Source organism: Meriones unguiculatus, chromosome 5 (genome assembly GCF_030254825.1).
Source record: "Meriones unguiculatus strain TT.TT164.6M chromosome 5, Bangor_MerUng_6.1, whole genome shotgun sequence".
NCBI lineage: Eukaryota > Metazoa > Chordata > Mammalia > Rodentia > Muridae > Meriones > Meriones unguiculatus.
Genome location: NC_083353.1, coordinates 125918251 through 125934763, shown reverse-complemented (window position 1 = coordinate 125934763; position 16513 = coordinate 125918251). Strand labels below are relative to the sequence as shown.

The 16513-nt window shown below is 41.8% G+C and overlaps 1 protein-coding gene across 29 annotated transcripts in view; it reads right to left on the bottom strand.

Annotated features, from left to right (window-relative positions):
* Plekha5 (pleckstrin homology domain containing A5) overlaps positions 1-15229 on the bottom strand; it is a 184414-nt gene extending 169185 nt beyond the window's left edge. For 8 of the 29 annotated variants that reach the window (XM_060384346.1, XM_060384351.1, XM_060384349.1 and 5 more), the window contains exons 1-3: positions 14962-15219; positions 14765-14844; positions 12667-12724 (exon numbers count right to left, since the gene is read on the bottom strand). In XM_060384346.1, coding sequence (XP_060240329.1) covers positions 12667-12724; positions 14765-14844; positions 14962-15053 — 230 coding nt within the window. In that variant the 5' untranslated portion in view covers positions 15054-15219. Of the gene's footprint in view, positions 1-12666; positions 12725-14764; positions 14845-14961 lie in introns of all 29 variants that reach the window. The other 21 variants (XM_060384345.1, XM_060384337.1, XM_060384344.1 and 18 more) reach the window with 7 other exon arrangements.
* Positions 15230-16513: the final 1284 nt, after the last annotated feature.

The window sequence follows — 16513 nt, the reverse complement described above, 5'->3', positions numbered from 1 at the left end:
AGACACAGTAGGACGACACACAGGGAAATCTTCTGTGACAAAGCAAGCAAGCAGTGTGTAAGCTCAACATTGTTTATGAGGACAGCTGGAGGAAGGTGAGGTGTGTGGCCAGAATGATCAGGGTCTCTCTCCTGTACATATGCAGTTCTTTGACCTTCTACAATCCTCCTTTCAGAAATTTCTGGGAAACACTTTTCCAAATTCACAAAGGCTTTCCATTTGTCTTAAGTACCTTCCCAACCATCCCCAAGAGCTAAGGGTTAATTCTGAAAGCAGACATAATCAGCACAGTGCACACGTTACCCACCTTCCCACTAGCTGGGAAAGCATATGAGGTTCAGTGGTTGGAATGACTAGGCCTGACTTGCTTCCCACCCTGGGGGGCTGCCCTGTGAATAAAACAAGGGGGGGTCCAAAGGAATGCGACCCTGCTTGGCCTATGACCTATAGCTCTCAGCACACCCAAGTCATCATTGGTCACAGGCTTTGCCCATGTCAACCAGAGTAGTGTGTCCAAGAGCATAGGATTCCTTTGCAATGCTGCTGTTAATATATTTAAATACTTCACACCCAAAGATCTAGACAGTTGCAATCCCAACTTTTATTTATTTTATGAGTGATAAGGGGTTCTATTCGTTTACTTTGCTTTTCCTACTGACCTCCTTTACTCAGAATTTATTGTTAAATTCATTCATTTCAAAAACATTTATCTTTCCCAATGTCTGTAACACATCCATTCAAAGTTGCCTTGCCTCTCACCGCCAGGTATACATCTACACCATCTTCAGTCTGTTCCTGCTTCAGGTCCGTATGCCGCACACTGCATTGCAATGCCTTTAATTTTTCACTCGTGGAGAGCATTCAAGCTTGTTCCTGCCTTTTATCTTCAGACACAAACAATAGCTACTTTACTTTTTAAAGGAAGTTCTTCATTTAATGATCTGGGCAGTTACCAACTAAATTGATTTCTTATTTTTAAAGCACAATTCTTTCTTAAACAGAACCCCACATTCTAAAAATCAAATATGTCTCTAAATGTGTACTACATTGTCCTCAGTATACATATTACATGCAACATTCTTACTTTCAAGAGATATAAAATAGACATGAAATTTAGACTCTACATGATGACATTTCTGAACCACTATTTGCAAGCCATGCATGCATCTGGACCTTTTTCCAGAAAACTGAAAATGAAGCATTTTTCCTAGATACCCAATGTCATAAACAAATAACTATGTTTCATATTTATACCACACTTCACAGCTTCCTATAGTCTGTTCAGATAAATCAACTTATAACAGCATAAGCCTACAAAATAGGTACAAGAATTATCCTCTACACTTTCTACAGAGTAAACAGAAACAGGATCCTCTTAATCAAAGTAACATAGCAGCAAAAGTGTGCCCTATAACTTCTTCTCACTTAACTGCAGTGGCCAAGGCTCACTGACTTACACAGAAACATAACAGAACAGATGGCTCCTTAGCAAATATAACCAGTCAGGAAAGGACTTATATATCACATTGTACACTCAACTCATGAGTTCCTACGTGGGTGCACATGATTAGTGCATATAATTATGCACTTTCAAATCCCAAGAAAGAAAAATAAGCCTTAACCAGTACAACACAGACTGACAGTAACACAAGCATATAATTTATGAATAAATATACCTAGAATAAAAGCACACATAAGAAACTCTCACAGAAAATTCACACCAAAATACTTTGAAGGCCTCTACTAAGTCAAGTAAACCAAACAAAAAAATGCAAGTGCATATATAACAGAAGCCACTGAAAAGCAGCACAGGAGATAGCCACGGAGGGCACAGATGAGGTTCAGGCAGACATAGTAGAAATTAAGTTAATGCATTTGCAAAATGGATGAAGCTGAGAACTGAGTTACTTTTGTGAGGCTATGAAAATACACCATAACCAAGATAACTTATAGAAAGGAAGAGTTTATTTGGGGTTCTCAGTTTAGAGTCTGTGACCATCATGGCAGCAGGAAGGCAGGCATAGTACTGGAGCAGTAGCTGAGATCTCACACGAGACACAACCACGAGACAGAGAACACTGGGAAGAGTCATTTGAAACTCCACTGGGTTGTGACACGCCTCCTCTGAACTCTTCCCAAACAGTTCCACCAAGCAGGTTCCAAGTATTCAAACCTTCCAATAGAACATTACGTTAAGTGGAATAAGCTATAAACTGACAAAATGTGCATGGTTGCACTTATACATGGAAGCTTTAAAAACAGAAGTAACAGGAAAGGCCAAATATACAGGAACACAGTGGAAGGAGAAGATACAGGGTAAAGGATAGAGATGCAGATTGTGAAAATTACAAATGCTAAAAGTACAAATATTAATGATACTGTATTATCTACTGGAGATTTGCTCGGAGAAGAGACATTCATTATTCCACAGATGACAGATGATCTATTAACTTGCCTACTTACAGTAACCATCTTACTATGTAAGCAAAAGATGTTTTATACACCTCAAATTTATACACTAAAAGCTATTATTAGGATATACCTATAGTGTATAAGGAATATTTAAGAAAAAAATATTTAAAAAAAGAGAAAAATATTTGTTCTAAATTTAACATGTTTAATAATAAATAATATCACTTATTTATTCTATAAAAATCCAGCAAGGAACTATGTATTTTCAAGATTTTGTGCTACTATTGTTTTTACTACATTTTAAATTTTAGGTTAAACAACTTTATTCTATATACTTAATTAGTAAGATGGGTATTACATACATCTTAAGTGAACTTTAGCAAAAGCTCTTAGGATTAATTCATTGAATAAAGAATACAGCCACATTTTTATCTCAGATTACCTCACACACACATACACACACACATCCCTGTCTCTCTGTACTATGACTATTCAAAGAATAATAAATGTAGATCGTCACTTACTCAGAAGGGGTTATACACCACACTCATACACAATGTAAAAAGCATCTCAAGTATCCATTCACACTCTTCAGAATCTTTTTTTAAGTGGTGAGTACCCCCAAAAGCAGTGGAGGGAACCCATGGCCCACACAGGTGTACAGGGAGACCTCTACTTTTAAGTCTAGGATCCGCTTCACTCTGTCTTCAGAATGCGACCCCTTCTCTGTCCTACCTCCTCACCTGGGAAGATGGGCAACCCGTGACACTTTAGCCTTCTGCACTCCAACTTGTTTGATGAATTAGGCTTTCCTCCCTAACAGCACTTTTAGGAAGCCCGCCAACATCAGCACCTCAGCAACAGCTAAGAGGCAGTGGAGACTAGTAGCCAAGCATCTAGCCTGAGAATGAACATGTGACTCACAGTGGCCGAAGTCCTGGTTACAGATTTAACAAAGAAAAGAAAAGCAAAACAAACAAACAAACAAACAAACAAAAAACCTAAAAAGGAATCTTAACCTTTGGGGCTAAAAACAAGTTTAGAATTCAGAAAAACAGGCAACTACTCTTTGGTTTGGTTGAAAGAAACCTTCAGCAGCCAAGAAAGGCAGATTAGGAGGACCCTAGCGTTCACTGTGTCACTCCTGAGGTTAATATGAAACAAAGTCTTTTAAATTACAGCATCTGGCTCTGGGTCACTGCCATGTATGAGAAGCATCCTGAGTAGAGGATGGAGAAGGCACAATAAATTGTGCCCTGTGGAGTTGAGGCAAGTGGCTTTAGAGGGATAAAAAGCTTTTCTTACCATCTGTTCTCACTTCATTTCACACATCTAATTGTCCATCACATATGAGCACTGGAGATGGTTGTCCACAATTTTGAGATCATGTCTGCTTTCAAAGTGTTAATACCACAAGGATTGGATTAGATACTTCTGTACTTATTGGCCACTTCACAGCAAAAGTTTCAAATAGCCAAAGGCTACTCCAGAGTGGCCCAGAAATGTCTATCATGCACAACTCATGAGGACTACTTTCTATTTCTCTCAGGCTTCTCCAGGGCCCACTCTTTTCCATATTTCAAGATCTGACCTACATTTGCTTTATCCATACTCACCACAGCCTTGTCTTCCTGAAACCACAGTAGTTCCACTCATAGAACTACGAGCAGTTTTAATAGAAATGGGATGGTTAAGGGCAAGTTCTGGGTGACGGTAGCTCCCAAGAGATCTCCTAGGCCCTGCATCAGGTCCCTACATCAATTTGGTTTAATGTGGAGTGGGTTATACATCACTCTGAACAGATTCCCACCCCCACCCCACAACCCAAGCAAAATCACATAAAACAAGCTTGGGTGAACATACTATTTACCAATTAATAGAGAAGGATAAATGTCACGTGGATAGAATATTAAAATTTCACAAAGACCCAAATGACAAGGTTTGTGGATAGTATAAACTAAATACACTAATATGAACAAAGTCATTTGTGTCATCAACAAATATTAATGGCACATGATGAGAAAGGGACTGCAAACAGCAGTAAGATCACTTTCCATGAAAAGTATCTATTATCTATAGTGGGGGAAAACAGATTTAAACAAGTGCTATTTTTTTCTTCAGTCTAACATGGACTTTTAAAAGCTATTAACTTTTTAAAAAGATTTAAAATTATTTACTTGTATATGTGTACCTGAGTGTGTGTACATGCACGTGTGTTCAAGTGCCTTTTGGGTAGGGAAAAGGTTGAATCCCCAGGAGCTAGGGTTGAGGCTGCTGTGAGCTGGCTGCCATGGGTGCTGGGAACAGAACTTCATCTTCTAGAAGAATGGTACATGTTCTTGTCTCTCTAGCCCATATTAATGCTTATTTAATATGCTGACTTAATACAGTCATGTGGCAGTTTGAATGAGAAATGTCCTTAACAGGCATGTATTTGAGGCTGTAGTCACCAGCAGGTAGCACTCAGTAGAGGAATACATCACTGAGGGTTTAAAAACTTACCCTAGTTCCTATTCTATCCCACCCTTTAGCCCCACATTTGTTTAGGGAGGCATTCTTTTTTTTTTTTTTTTTTTTTTGAGACAAGATTTTATGTAGATTGAGCTGCTTGAAGTTGCAGTGACTTTCTTGCCTCTGCTTCCAGTGCTGGCATTACAAGCATAAACCATGACATTTAGCTCAAGCATATACAGAAGAAATAACAAGATAGATGAATATGAAATTCTTCGCACGGGTCTGGGATTTGGGTGAGAAAGAAGAAAAATGTTTGCTTGTTTGTAACTGATAGAGGAAAGGCTGGCAGTCCTTTGTGAAGGCCAGATTTCAGCAACTTAAACTATTATTGTGTTCTCTCAATAACTCAAAGGCCTATCATTAGTATACCCACCCAGGGCTCCTCCCCACACCCACTTATTCCCTTGTTCTAAGGGTACCATCATTCTTGTAGCCACTTGCTTCTGACCTCTTCCGCTGTCAATCTCCTTGCTCAGCAAGAATCCTAAGGCCTGTCAACGTCAACTCCCCTTTAATATTTTTGATCAATGGCCTCCTTCCTTTCTGCTCCCTGTCATAGACTTGGTTCAAGCAATCAACTTCTAGATTAGAGCAACAAACCAGTCTTGCCCCGCTGATTTCAGGTTTGCCATGTCTAATCCAGGCTGCTTAAACTAAAATCTCACTAAAAACCTTGGCTTTGTGACTGACAACTGAACTATCATGCCTAGGAAACAGACTACCATGAGTGCAGACAACTCTCCCAGCAGTACTCCTAGCTGTTCTCTAGCTAGACTGCTTACCAATCCGAGCCTCTCTAATTCTCCCTCCAGTCATTTAGATCTGAATCCTATCACATCTGCAAGCCTACCTTGCTCAGCTCCTTTTACCTCCTAACAGCTCCAAGGCAACTCACCAAACTGCCTCTTCCTCCTGTAAATTCTTATGACATCAACTGACAACAGTAATAGGTCAACTGACAGAACTCCAACTGACACATACATTTATACAAAAAAAACTCGTCACCACTAACCCTAACTTACATGTGTCTTGTTATATAAAATGAAAAGGTCACACAAGAAAGGTAATCACTAGGTTGTTTACATCAGGCTCATCTCCAGTTTCCACCACTTTGGTCTATCTCTACTTTTCACCCTCACCATCCCAAGCATATAGCAACTTTGAGAATAGGGTTGTGATGAGGGAAGATCACTTAATAAATCTAGACATCATGGGACAGTAGCAAAGATGGCTCAGCAAGTAAAAGCATTTACATTCAGATGACGTAAGCTTGACAACCTGAATCCAATGCCTGCAACTCATATAAGGGAGAATGTAAGAGCTGATTCCACAAAATTGTCCTCTGACCTCCACATTGGAGCACTTACACAAACAACAACAATAATGATAATAAAACAAAAAGAAATCCTTAGACTGGGTGCGAGCATCAGCATCATGGATGCCACTTACTAAAACGCTGACTGGATTCCAGGTATTAGAGCTTTATCAAGAGAACTCCAGGCAAAGGATAGTGAGCAGGCCTGCTCTTGAGTAGAGGTCCCGGGGCTAAAAAGAGGGGGAATGTAATCATGTCATCCTACAAAGAAGCTCAACTATGGCTGGAAATACTGGTAACAGAGCCTTGAACAGAAGTTGTTAACAGTAAACTCTTCTACTCTGTCTTCTACTTTGCCTTCATGGAGATGTTGTTTTAAAATTACATTATCTGTTCTCTTTGTTTTGTTTTAAATGTCCGTTTCTCTCCCTAGGCCTAGACTCAAAGATGGCGGGTGGCTTCTACTCCCCACCCTGATGTGCTCCTACAACACTGGATGAAAATACAAGGCATTGGGGTTGGGGATCTAGCTCAGTGGTAGAGCACTTGCCTAGCAATTGCAAGGCCCTGGTTTGGTCCTCAGCTTTGAAAATAAAAAATTAAAATTAAAATTAAAAAAAAAAGAAAGAAAAGAAGGTATCAGACACCCACTCCTCAGTGAATATATAGGTAGGAGCAGTCATGAGACCCTGCTAATAGTAGTTAACAGGTTTTTCTGGTTAAACAATGGTCTGGTGGGTTGATCCACTAACCTAACTATACTACTAGCATGAAATATCTTTTGTTCCTAGTAACCAACTTTGAGAGGCACACAGTGTAAAACCTGTTTTTAACTGCCTTGTTCCTTTTTAAAATTTTTATTGATAGTTATGTATACAGACATTTTGCCTAGATGTTTGAGTTTGTGCAGCATGTATGTACCTAGTGCTCACAGAGCTAGAGGATATCAGATCTCCAGGGACTGGAGATACAGAAAGTTGTGAGCAGCCATGTGGCTGCTGAGAATTGAACCCTAATCCTCTATAAGAGCAGCTAGGGCTCTTAAACCACTGAGCCATTTGTACAGCAGCTTGTCTTATATTTTGGCCCATAGACCTTGATTTGAATACTAGTGACTAATAATAAAGCTTCATGGCCTACACAAAATAGGTATTTAGTCTTTTCAGGAATCAGTTTAAAAAACAAAGAAATGGAAAAACAAAAATTAAGGAGGAGGCTGGGTAGTTGGCTTAGCACTTAAGATTACTTGCTCATACAAAGGACCCACGTTTGATTCCCAGCACCTACATAGCAGCTCACTACCATCTGTAACTCAGTCCCAGAAGAGCGCTGATGCCATCTTCTGACCTTGCTGGACACTGAGCCACGCACACAGAACACACACAAAAATGCAGGCCAACAGTCATTCACATACAGTAATAAACAAATCTAATAAAGATTAAAAACAAACTGCGGATATTTAGATTCAATCTAAAAACTTATTATACATGTTAAAGTATAAGTATGTTTTTAAAAGGTAAAAAACATACTAAAGTTTTCCTACACATTTCGCTATTTTAACACACGGCATATGTTCAGTATGTTACAAACTCCATCAGGGTTAATAAGCTGTACCTAACGTGCTTAAAAGTGCTCGATGTATGAAAGGAGCTAGACCTTACAGTCCAAACCTGCTCTAGTGACAAACATAAAACTACTCTTGTAATCCCAGCACAGAGGGCTAAGGCAGGAGCATCATCTCGAGTTACAGGACATCCTTCGCTACACAGTGAGAGTTCCAGGCTATCCACAACTATAGTTTGAGACTCTGTTTCAAAAAATTTGTTTCAAAACTGGTGATAATCACTAGGGTACCTAACTATAAAACAACTTCAAATATCAAATAGTCAATATATCAAATGTTCTTATGATGGATATGTATCGTTCCCTGTCTTACTATTTTCTTCTCATTCCTATCAAGTTTAAATGACTGTTTCTATCAGAAACTACATCACTGCAGGTATTTGGAAATTCTCAGCACATTTCCCTTTCTATTGAAGATACGGAAATCATATATTGTTCTATTTGCATACCTTAAAATTTCAAAATTTATATTTAAGAAAAAAAGGCAGTATGAAAAGCAATCCCAGCCGGATGTGGTGGCATATGTCTGTAATCTGAGCACTTGGGGAGGCAGAGGCAGGCAGATTTCTGTGAGTTCAAGGCCAGCCTGGTTTACAAAGTGAATCCAGGATAGTTTAGGCTACACAGAAAAACCTTGTTTTGAAGAAAAAGAAGGAGAAAGAGGAAGAAGAGGAGGAGGAGGAGGAGGAGGAGGAGGAGGAGGAGGAGGAGGAGGAGGAGGAGGAGCAGCTATCCCACAGAATCTGCATAAGCCACACAGTGTGCAAGTAAGTATAGTCTGATCTCATTCCTGCCAGATGACCTGTAAGTAACCAGAAATTTTTCAGTCACAGGGCACTGCTGTAGGATTTGCTTTGCACTTTAGGTTAACGATCATAAAGCTTTGAGGTACAAAAGAACAGTCAATGACACATCCATTTTAAGCTACAGTGACCTGCCATTAAAGAGTCATTAAGCAATATTTGAAAGGCTTAAGCAAGAGGCTTAATAACATTCCAATATATATGATTATCTTCTGTGCTTTGTGGGCTTATGTTTGATTCTGGGTAAAATATAGAATATTTAAAGCTATATTTTAAGTTACAAATTCATTTATAATAATTTTTAGCCCTTTCCTTTAAGATAAATCACATGAATTAAGTTTTTCTTAATTTTTAATTTTTTTCTTCAGTTTATTCATTATATATCCTGATTGAAGCCCCCTCCCTCATTTCTCCCAGACCCTCCCTCCCTCTCTCTACCCCTCATCCCCTTTCCCTAGTCCACTGAAAGGGGGAGCTCTCTACTATTGCCATCTGCCCACAGCTTGTTAAGACTCCTCAGGAACGCTTGGATCCTCTTCCTCCAATATGGAAAAGTAATATTCAAAGTCTGTATTTAAATACACAGACAGACAGATACATACATAATTTGAACACTAGGTTAGTGTACACTGAAAATCAGTTTTTCCATTAAAAAAGTCAAAGCATATAACTAAATACTTATCTAGAAGATAAAGATATTTATAAATTAGTATTTCTGAACACATGAATATAAAATATTCTCTATATGAAGAACTTTTTTTTAAACCTAACTGTAAATTTGTGTTAAAGAACCAATATTTAAAGTATACAAAGTAAACTGCTGACCCTGTTTGAATGTGTACAACGCTCACGCTGCTCGGGTCCTTCACTGGCATGACACTATTCCTCCTTGAAACTGTGCAGGGAAGATTTTTTACACACGTTAGGGGTAAATGTGAGCACAGACCCAGCAACAGAAAGCCAGCACATCCTGGCCCTGCACACTCCACGCTTCTTTAGTTCTCCACAGAGTGTAAGATGGACAGAGGAAGCAGACTGCCACGCAGCTCTCCCACGTCTCCCACAGCACCTCTTCCTGGCAATGTCAGTTTTCATTATTTTCTAGAACACTGCAAATTCCCAGAACAGCACAGATAAAATTCAAAGAAATGTATCCACTAGGTGGAATTTAGAAGTTGTTTTCTCTAGCTAGTCTAATTTAAAGTTTGGAAGACTGACTTCCAAAGTTTTTTAAAGGGTCAAACTAATACTTGTAGTTTCTATAACTTGCCCACTCCAACTGTCAATATCAGAGTATCATCCAAAGAGCAAGTTCTTCCCAAGACCTGTGACTGTGAATAGGCTGCAATGCAGTCCTTAGAGAAGGAAGGCGTTTGGAGCTCCACACATCTGCTCTGAGCACTCAAGTGCTGCAGGCCCCCACTGACGATGGCTACTTCCCACAACAGGAGTCAGCCAAGCCTACCAGCTCATTCTTCTGTCCCCTCCTTTCTTCTGATCTGATCAATAACCCTCTTTAAGAACAAGAAATGAAAAAGTATCCATGAACACTGATCACTCTCTTCCTTGAGATTATTCTTCCTTTAGAAGATCCTCAACTGTTGTCTGCAGAAGGTGACAGGCATGTCCCTGTTGCTTGCTTACATGTGGGGACACAAGAAACAGCAATTCTGATTACTTCCAGCATTAAAATGAATTTTGGTCTTCACCATCAGAATGAGAAAGCATCCCTAATATGGGCTGATTTAGTATGCAAAAAGTTTCTAAGAAATTACAGCTGATCTTAGTGATGTAGCTAAAAATAAAGGGTTTGGGTCTTCTGACACAGCTAGCAAAGTGAATCCGTACACCTACATTCAGCATCTATTTGTAAACGGCTAGCATCCTTGAAGAAGCTCAGTATGCGATGGATTTCTAAGATGTGCCCAGTTCTGAGTAACTGTTCTCACTATACAAATGATTGCTACTTTAAGAAGCAATTATTGGCTACTTCTTAATATCACATGATTAAAGCCCACTAGTTTTAGGATGACTTTAGCTTTCTAATATTGTCCTGATTTTCCTAAGATGACGACTTAGGCTTGGTACTCAAATAAAATTCTAATTTGAAATGAAAGAAAATGTCATTACAATGGCTAGCTAGTAAAACAAGGTAAGGGCTAAGAGCTCAGTTCTAAATTAAAACATACACATTGAACCGATATTACATTTTGATGTTACTATTAAAAATCTCAATCATCCATGGGCATACTTATTCACCAAAATTAAAATATTATTGACGTTAAGGTCTATTTTCCAATCAGCCAGGCTTAATGTACAGTAATCTAAAGTGTGTTGAATAAATGAAAAAAAAAATAAGAGTCTGTTTTTATGCCAGGTATGATGGATGGCACAAACCTTTAATGCTGGCACTTGGGAGGCAGAGGCAAGTGGGTCTCCACCAGCTCAACCAGAGGAACACAGTGAGGCTGTCTCACTAAAACAAAATGAACAAACAAAACACCCTGTCTTTATTTACAACATCAGTACTATATCTAAGAAGAAAACATTCTTTGTGTGGCAACACAAGCTTATTAAATTCAGAATGAAAACAACTGCTAAGAAAATACCTGATGGTCTCCTTTTACTGAAACCTTTGTTTTTTGTTTTGTTTTGGCTTTAGGCTCAATTTTCAAACACAAAACTTAGTCAAAATGAATAAATAATCCAGAAGGATCAAACTTGTGAATATATTCAATTCCTGTATCTCACTTCAGCTTTTCCTGTTGCTGCATTCAGAAGTAACTGCACCTATAAATATACCTTGACATTTTACATAAAGCATCCTTCTACAGAAACTTAAAAAGCCATTCAAGTAATTATAATTTAATGAAAATATGGCATGATCTTAAAAAAAAGCTGCTTGGTAAAAATAACTGGCTGGGCCCGACGTACCTTTAACTAGGAATCTGTTACTCATAATAAACTATTAACATTGTTACCAAATCTTGTGGTTTAAGTTTTCTCTGTCAGACCAGCACTAGAGGCAGAGGCAGGCGGATCTCTGTGAGTTCCAGGCCAGCCTGGTCTAAAAAGTGAGTCCAGGACAGCCAAGGCTATTACACAGAGAAACCAGGTCTGGAAAAAAATACAACTAAAGAAACAAACAACAAAACCCAGCAAAGTATTTTCTTTCAAGATTCAGTTCCTTAAAATTAACCAAAAATGTTATGTAAGAACAAACTCTTTTAGCAAATAGCTATAAACGTAATGACAAACCACCTTACTTTCCCCTGGGAGAATGAAATCTTCCCTGCATTATGCTCATCTCTAGCTTTGCACTTGTGTGGAGTGCCACCTTTAATATGAATGGAAACCAGCTCTGGAGCCCATAGAACTGGTTTGCACTGGTTAGTCAGCCGTCTCTCTCAAGCTCTCTTCAAAGCCTTTTACCCAAACAAGTATTAGTAAGGCACAATGTCTTGGACATTTTAAAATAAACCAAGCCAGAATTAAAAACACTACCTCCTCACAGTTTGTGCAGTGTCCTGAGTTAACTGCTGTTTCACTTTTCCTTTGTCACAGCTCAGCTTCACATCACTTTCGCTACTTATTAACAGCTCAGGCCAAAATATATCTAAGTAGGACTCAATTCAAACGAAAGAATGATGTGTGTGAGTGTATGTTCTTACGACAGATAGTCAAGAACCAAAATTTTAAGTACCACACAGCCAAAATCAGAACACTGTACAACATTCCATCACAAAAATATGATTGAACCATCACTAATGTGGCCAAAATTTACCTAATTTGCAATCTGTGAATCTATGAATCCCTAGGCAAATAACCAGATAATGAAGAGGGCTACTAACTCCCTCAAAATTTCATAACCATATAAAGGATACAATTAACACTATATAATAAACTTTAAGATATGACTGTGTCTAGAATCACAAGTATCCAACTTCAGGTTCATCACAAGATTTGAATTACCAGGGGAAGAAATCAAAATTCACTCACTTTATATAGTATCTTGCACCTTCAAATGTATATGCTTCTTCCCAGCCAGTGGGCAAATCTAAGGAAAAAAAAAATATATATATATATATTGCAGTTAGTATTACTTCAGTGGGATTGCAAAACAAGCTTACACCCATCTTATCTGTCTTCATAATTAGCTATATTCATTGAAGTAGGTGTCAACCCAAAGTCTGGGCTAGCAAAATCATTAGTCAATATAACAGTATTTGGAAGAAGAGGACAACTCAAATTTAAAGCTACCAGGAATGTCCTAGCAATATTAGAGATGACCCGATGGGATTATTCCCTTTAATGACCAGGGAGGAAATGGACTATGCTCTAGCACCCCCAAAAGGCAAAGTCTTCTAAACCCAGGTAAAATCACTGTTTGGCAACACTTCCCTCCCCCATACACACACACACACACACACACACACACACACACACACACACACAGCACTTTGCTCTTTTCAGTATACTGTCTATCCAAAACCATACTTTTCAATGAAAATCTATCTAGGTTTTCAACTAGTAAGAAAAGAACTTAAGCAGTTAGCGAGTGTAAAACTGACTGAATGCTTACACACGTGTTTCAATACATTTGACCTTACAAGATGTGAAGTTTCAAACAATCATGCAGATGAGCGACTGTATATACCATGTGGTAGCTGTGATGACGAGTGGGCTGTGTTTAATCACAACCCATCTCAAAGATGAAAAGTCATCGATGTGTGGACAAAACTGAAGCCCAAGCAAAGTAAATCAAACCAGAATAAATAGATAAATGTGAAATCACATTAGAACATTCAATTTGTGAGGGTAATTAGAAGACATAATCAAAATAAGCATGAAATAATGCCATAAAACATTTGGGTTAAATTACTTTAATCCCATATTATTTTCCATGAAGTAAACGTGTCCATATCCACAAAAGCAATGAGGCTATCAAAGTTGCAATGTGTATATAAAACAGGCTGAACCTAAAGACTGCACAGCAGTTAGGAAACATGACAGTTTATTAGTCAGAAATGCCCTAAAAATGTAACCTCATCACGCTTGCTACAGCAGCGTTCCCTTTCCTCCTCCACGTTTTTGCAAATTTGGACACATTATTAGTCACTTCGCCGAACTCCAGCGTTTAACAGAAAAAGCAGGCTTGTTCACCCTTCTGGCAACTTTAATAGGAGATTCTCAGAATCTCGGAGTTGGAGAGAAAAGTACCTAGGAGGGCGGCTGCAACAGCCTCACCTTCGACCCAACTGCTCCCAAGCCTTTGCAGTCACCCGGAATAGAGGCGGGCCAGTATGAGAACACGCGTTACGTTTCAGGCAAACAAATTGGGTGAATGTAAACAAAGAATGACAAAAGAAAGCCAGACCAGCACTGAAAACACCGCAAGCTCAACTCACGCTTGGCATTCAAGAAAGGTATCAGAGCAAACCGAGATGCATTTCCCGGAGGAACTGGGGCCCAACTGCCCCCACGAGGGACCGCCCTGGCTCGCCCACCGCCTCCTGGCGGTTCGTGGACCCTGGCTGCGGCTGCGGGGCACTTTTCGAGCTGGGATCACGGGCTACAGCGCCCGCTCCAGTGTCCTGACTCCGGCTGCTCCTCGGGTGGCAGGAGGGGACACACCGGCGTTTGGATCACGGGGGCGGATACTGGGGGTGGAAACGGGGATGCAGCACCCCCTAAACTCCTCCACCAGTCACCTACCCACAGTCCCACCTAGGAGAAGTAGAGGGTGGAGGAGGAGGAAGCTGCTTGGCTGGAGGCAGTTCTCAGGGGAGAGGGGCGAGGATGTGGGACCATCTTCCCGAGAGGGTGCTGGGGTACGCGGAGCAAGAAGTGGGAGCGGGTGAGGACTTCCTAAAGCGTGCTGGGGACTGAGACGGGGGAGATCCGGGAGAGAGGGGCGTCGGCCATCCTCGGGGGGCGTCGGGGCAGGGATGGGGACCCGGGCGCAGGAAGAGGGCGCCGTCTCCAAGTGCTGATGAAAAGCCGGAGAAGAAAGGCGCCCCGGGATTCGGTCGCGCGGAGCCCGGAGCACCTCCAACCCCGCCAGGTGGCCCGGAGCCGCAGCGCCGGCCCGCCCTACCTGTACTCTGCCGCCGGTGCCCGGTGACCACGGCCTCGCCGGTGACCGGGTGCAGCCAGGTGGTGCTCTTGGCCTCCTCGCTGCAGGGAAGAGAAGGGAAAGGCGCTGAGCGGCGTGAGGTGCGACCCACGGGGGCCCCGGCCCGCTCGCTCCCGCCGCCCCCGAGCCGCCCCGCGGCGCCTCCCCCGCCCGCTCACTTGATGAAGAAGACGCGGCCGCCCCGGGTGATCCCGTACGTCCAGGAGCGCGGCAGCGAGCAGATCCACTCCAGGTTCAGGTCGGCCGCCATGTCTGCTCCCCGGCCGCCGCCGCCTGTACTGCCGCCGCCGCCGCTGCCGAGGAAGGAGGGCGCGAGCGAGCGAACCCAGCGCAGGGCGCGCGGCCCGGCCCGAGCGCGCCCCCGCGGCCGCCCTACCCCCTCGGGCGGCGCCCTCCCCGCCGCCCCGGCTGAGTCCGGCCCGCGTCGCCGCCCCTCGGCATCCTCCGCGGCCGCCCGCCGGCCCGCGCTGCGCTCGGAGGCTGGGCTGAGCGGCGCCGCGCCCCCGCCAAAGCCCTCCCCCGCGCCCCGCCCTCGCCGCGCGAAGGTTCCGGGGTCGGGTCCCGCCGGCCCCCGGAGGGCTCGGCTCCGAACCCGGGAGGTTTTGTAACAGCTCCTGCCGGAGCCCGGAGCTTCTCGGAGAGACGCCTGGCTCTGAAATGGAAAGCTGCTTCTAAGGGAGGCTTTTCTGGTGTGCGGCGAGCCAAATAAAGGAGGGTCCGCGAATGAGCGCGGACCACTGAAATGGGACTGATTCAGGTCTTTTGTTGTTGTTGTTATTGTTGTTTTTCTCCCTAGGCTTCTGAGTCATGAAATAGTTTGGAAAATAAAAACTTGCCTTTTCCTCTTCCTTTCTTAAAGGATGCACTTGATTATCAACGTGAATATCTGGTCTTCCGATCTCTCTTATTTATTACAAGGGCAACTTACTTTACGGAGTCCTCACGATGATGGACATTTAAATCCCGACAGTCCTATTAATACTGTCATCGTCCGCATTTAACAAAAGGGGTGCGGAAGAAATGCGAAGGAATAAAGGTGATTGTTCCCGGGGTTATGGTAGAAAATGGCAAAGCCTGGATTCAAATTGCCTGTAGGTTTTCAAGAGTCCGTTCGCATGAATACGTTGCTGTGTAGTATTTTTTTTTTTTTTAATGCTTTGATACCCCCTCCCCTTGTTCTTTGAACAAAGGAAGGGTTCACTGCAAGTGAGACCTCCCTTGGCACCAGAAAAGAGCATATTGCTTGCGTCTTACTGCCCCTGATCCTTCATCACACTTGGAATTGTTTCTACGGCTTTGCAGCAAATGACTCATCCCAACAGGAGACACAGTTCAATAATAATAGTACAACTTGGCATTCTCACAGCACTTTTTTTTTCCTGACCAGTTTTGGGTGCTTTTGAAGCATTATCTCATTCATCTTCCCAGTAACTGAAATAAGTAAACGATCTTTTTCAACCTTTAAGGAAACTAAGGCACAGAAAGGGTGAATGCCCTTGGCCAAAGCTCCCGGTGAGAATGCATTTTCATTGGCTTTTTCTCCCATCTCCTGATTCCCCAAGGCCATATGTCTCTGGTGAAACGGAGACTGCAATTACTGCTATAATTTTCCTGTCCATCTGCATACACAAGAGAAAAAAAATACCATCACTGTAATGTTTTCTCTTTTGGGTTCCTTTGTATTCTGCTCCTTCATTTCACTCCTTATTA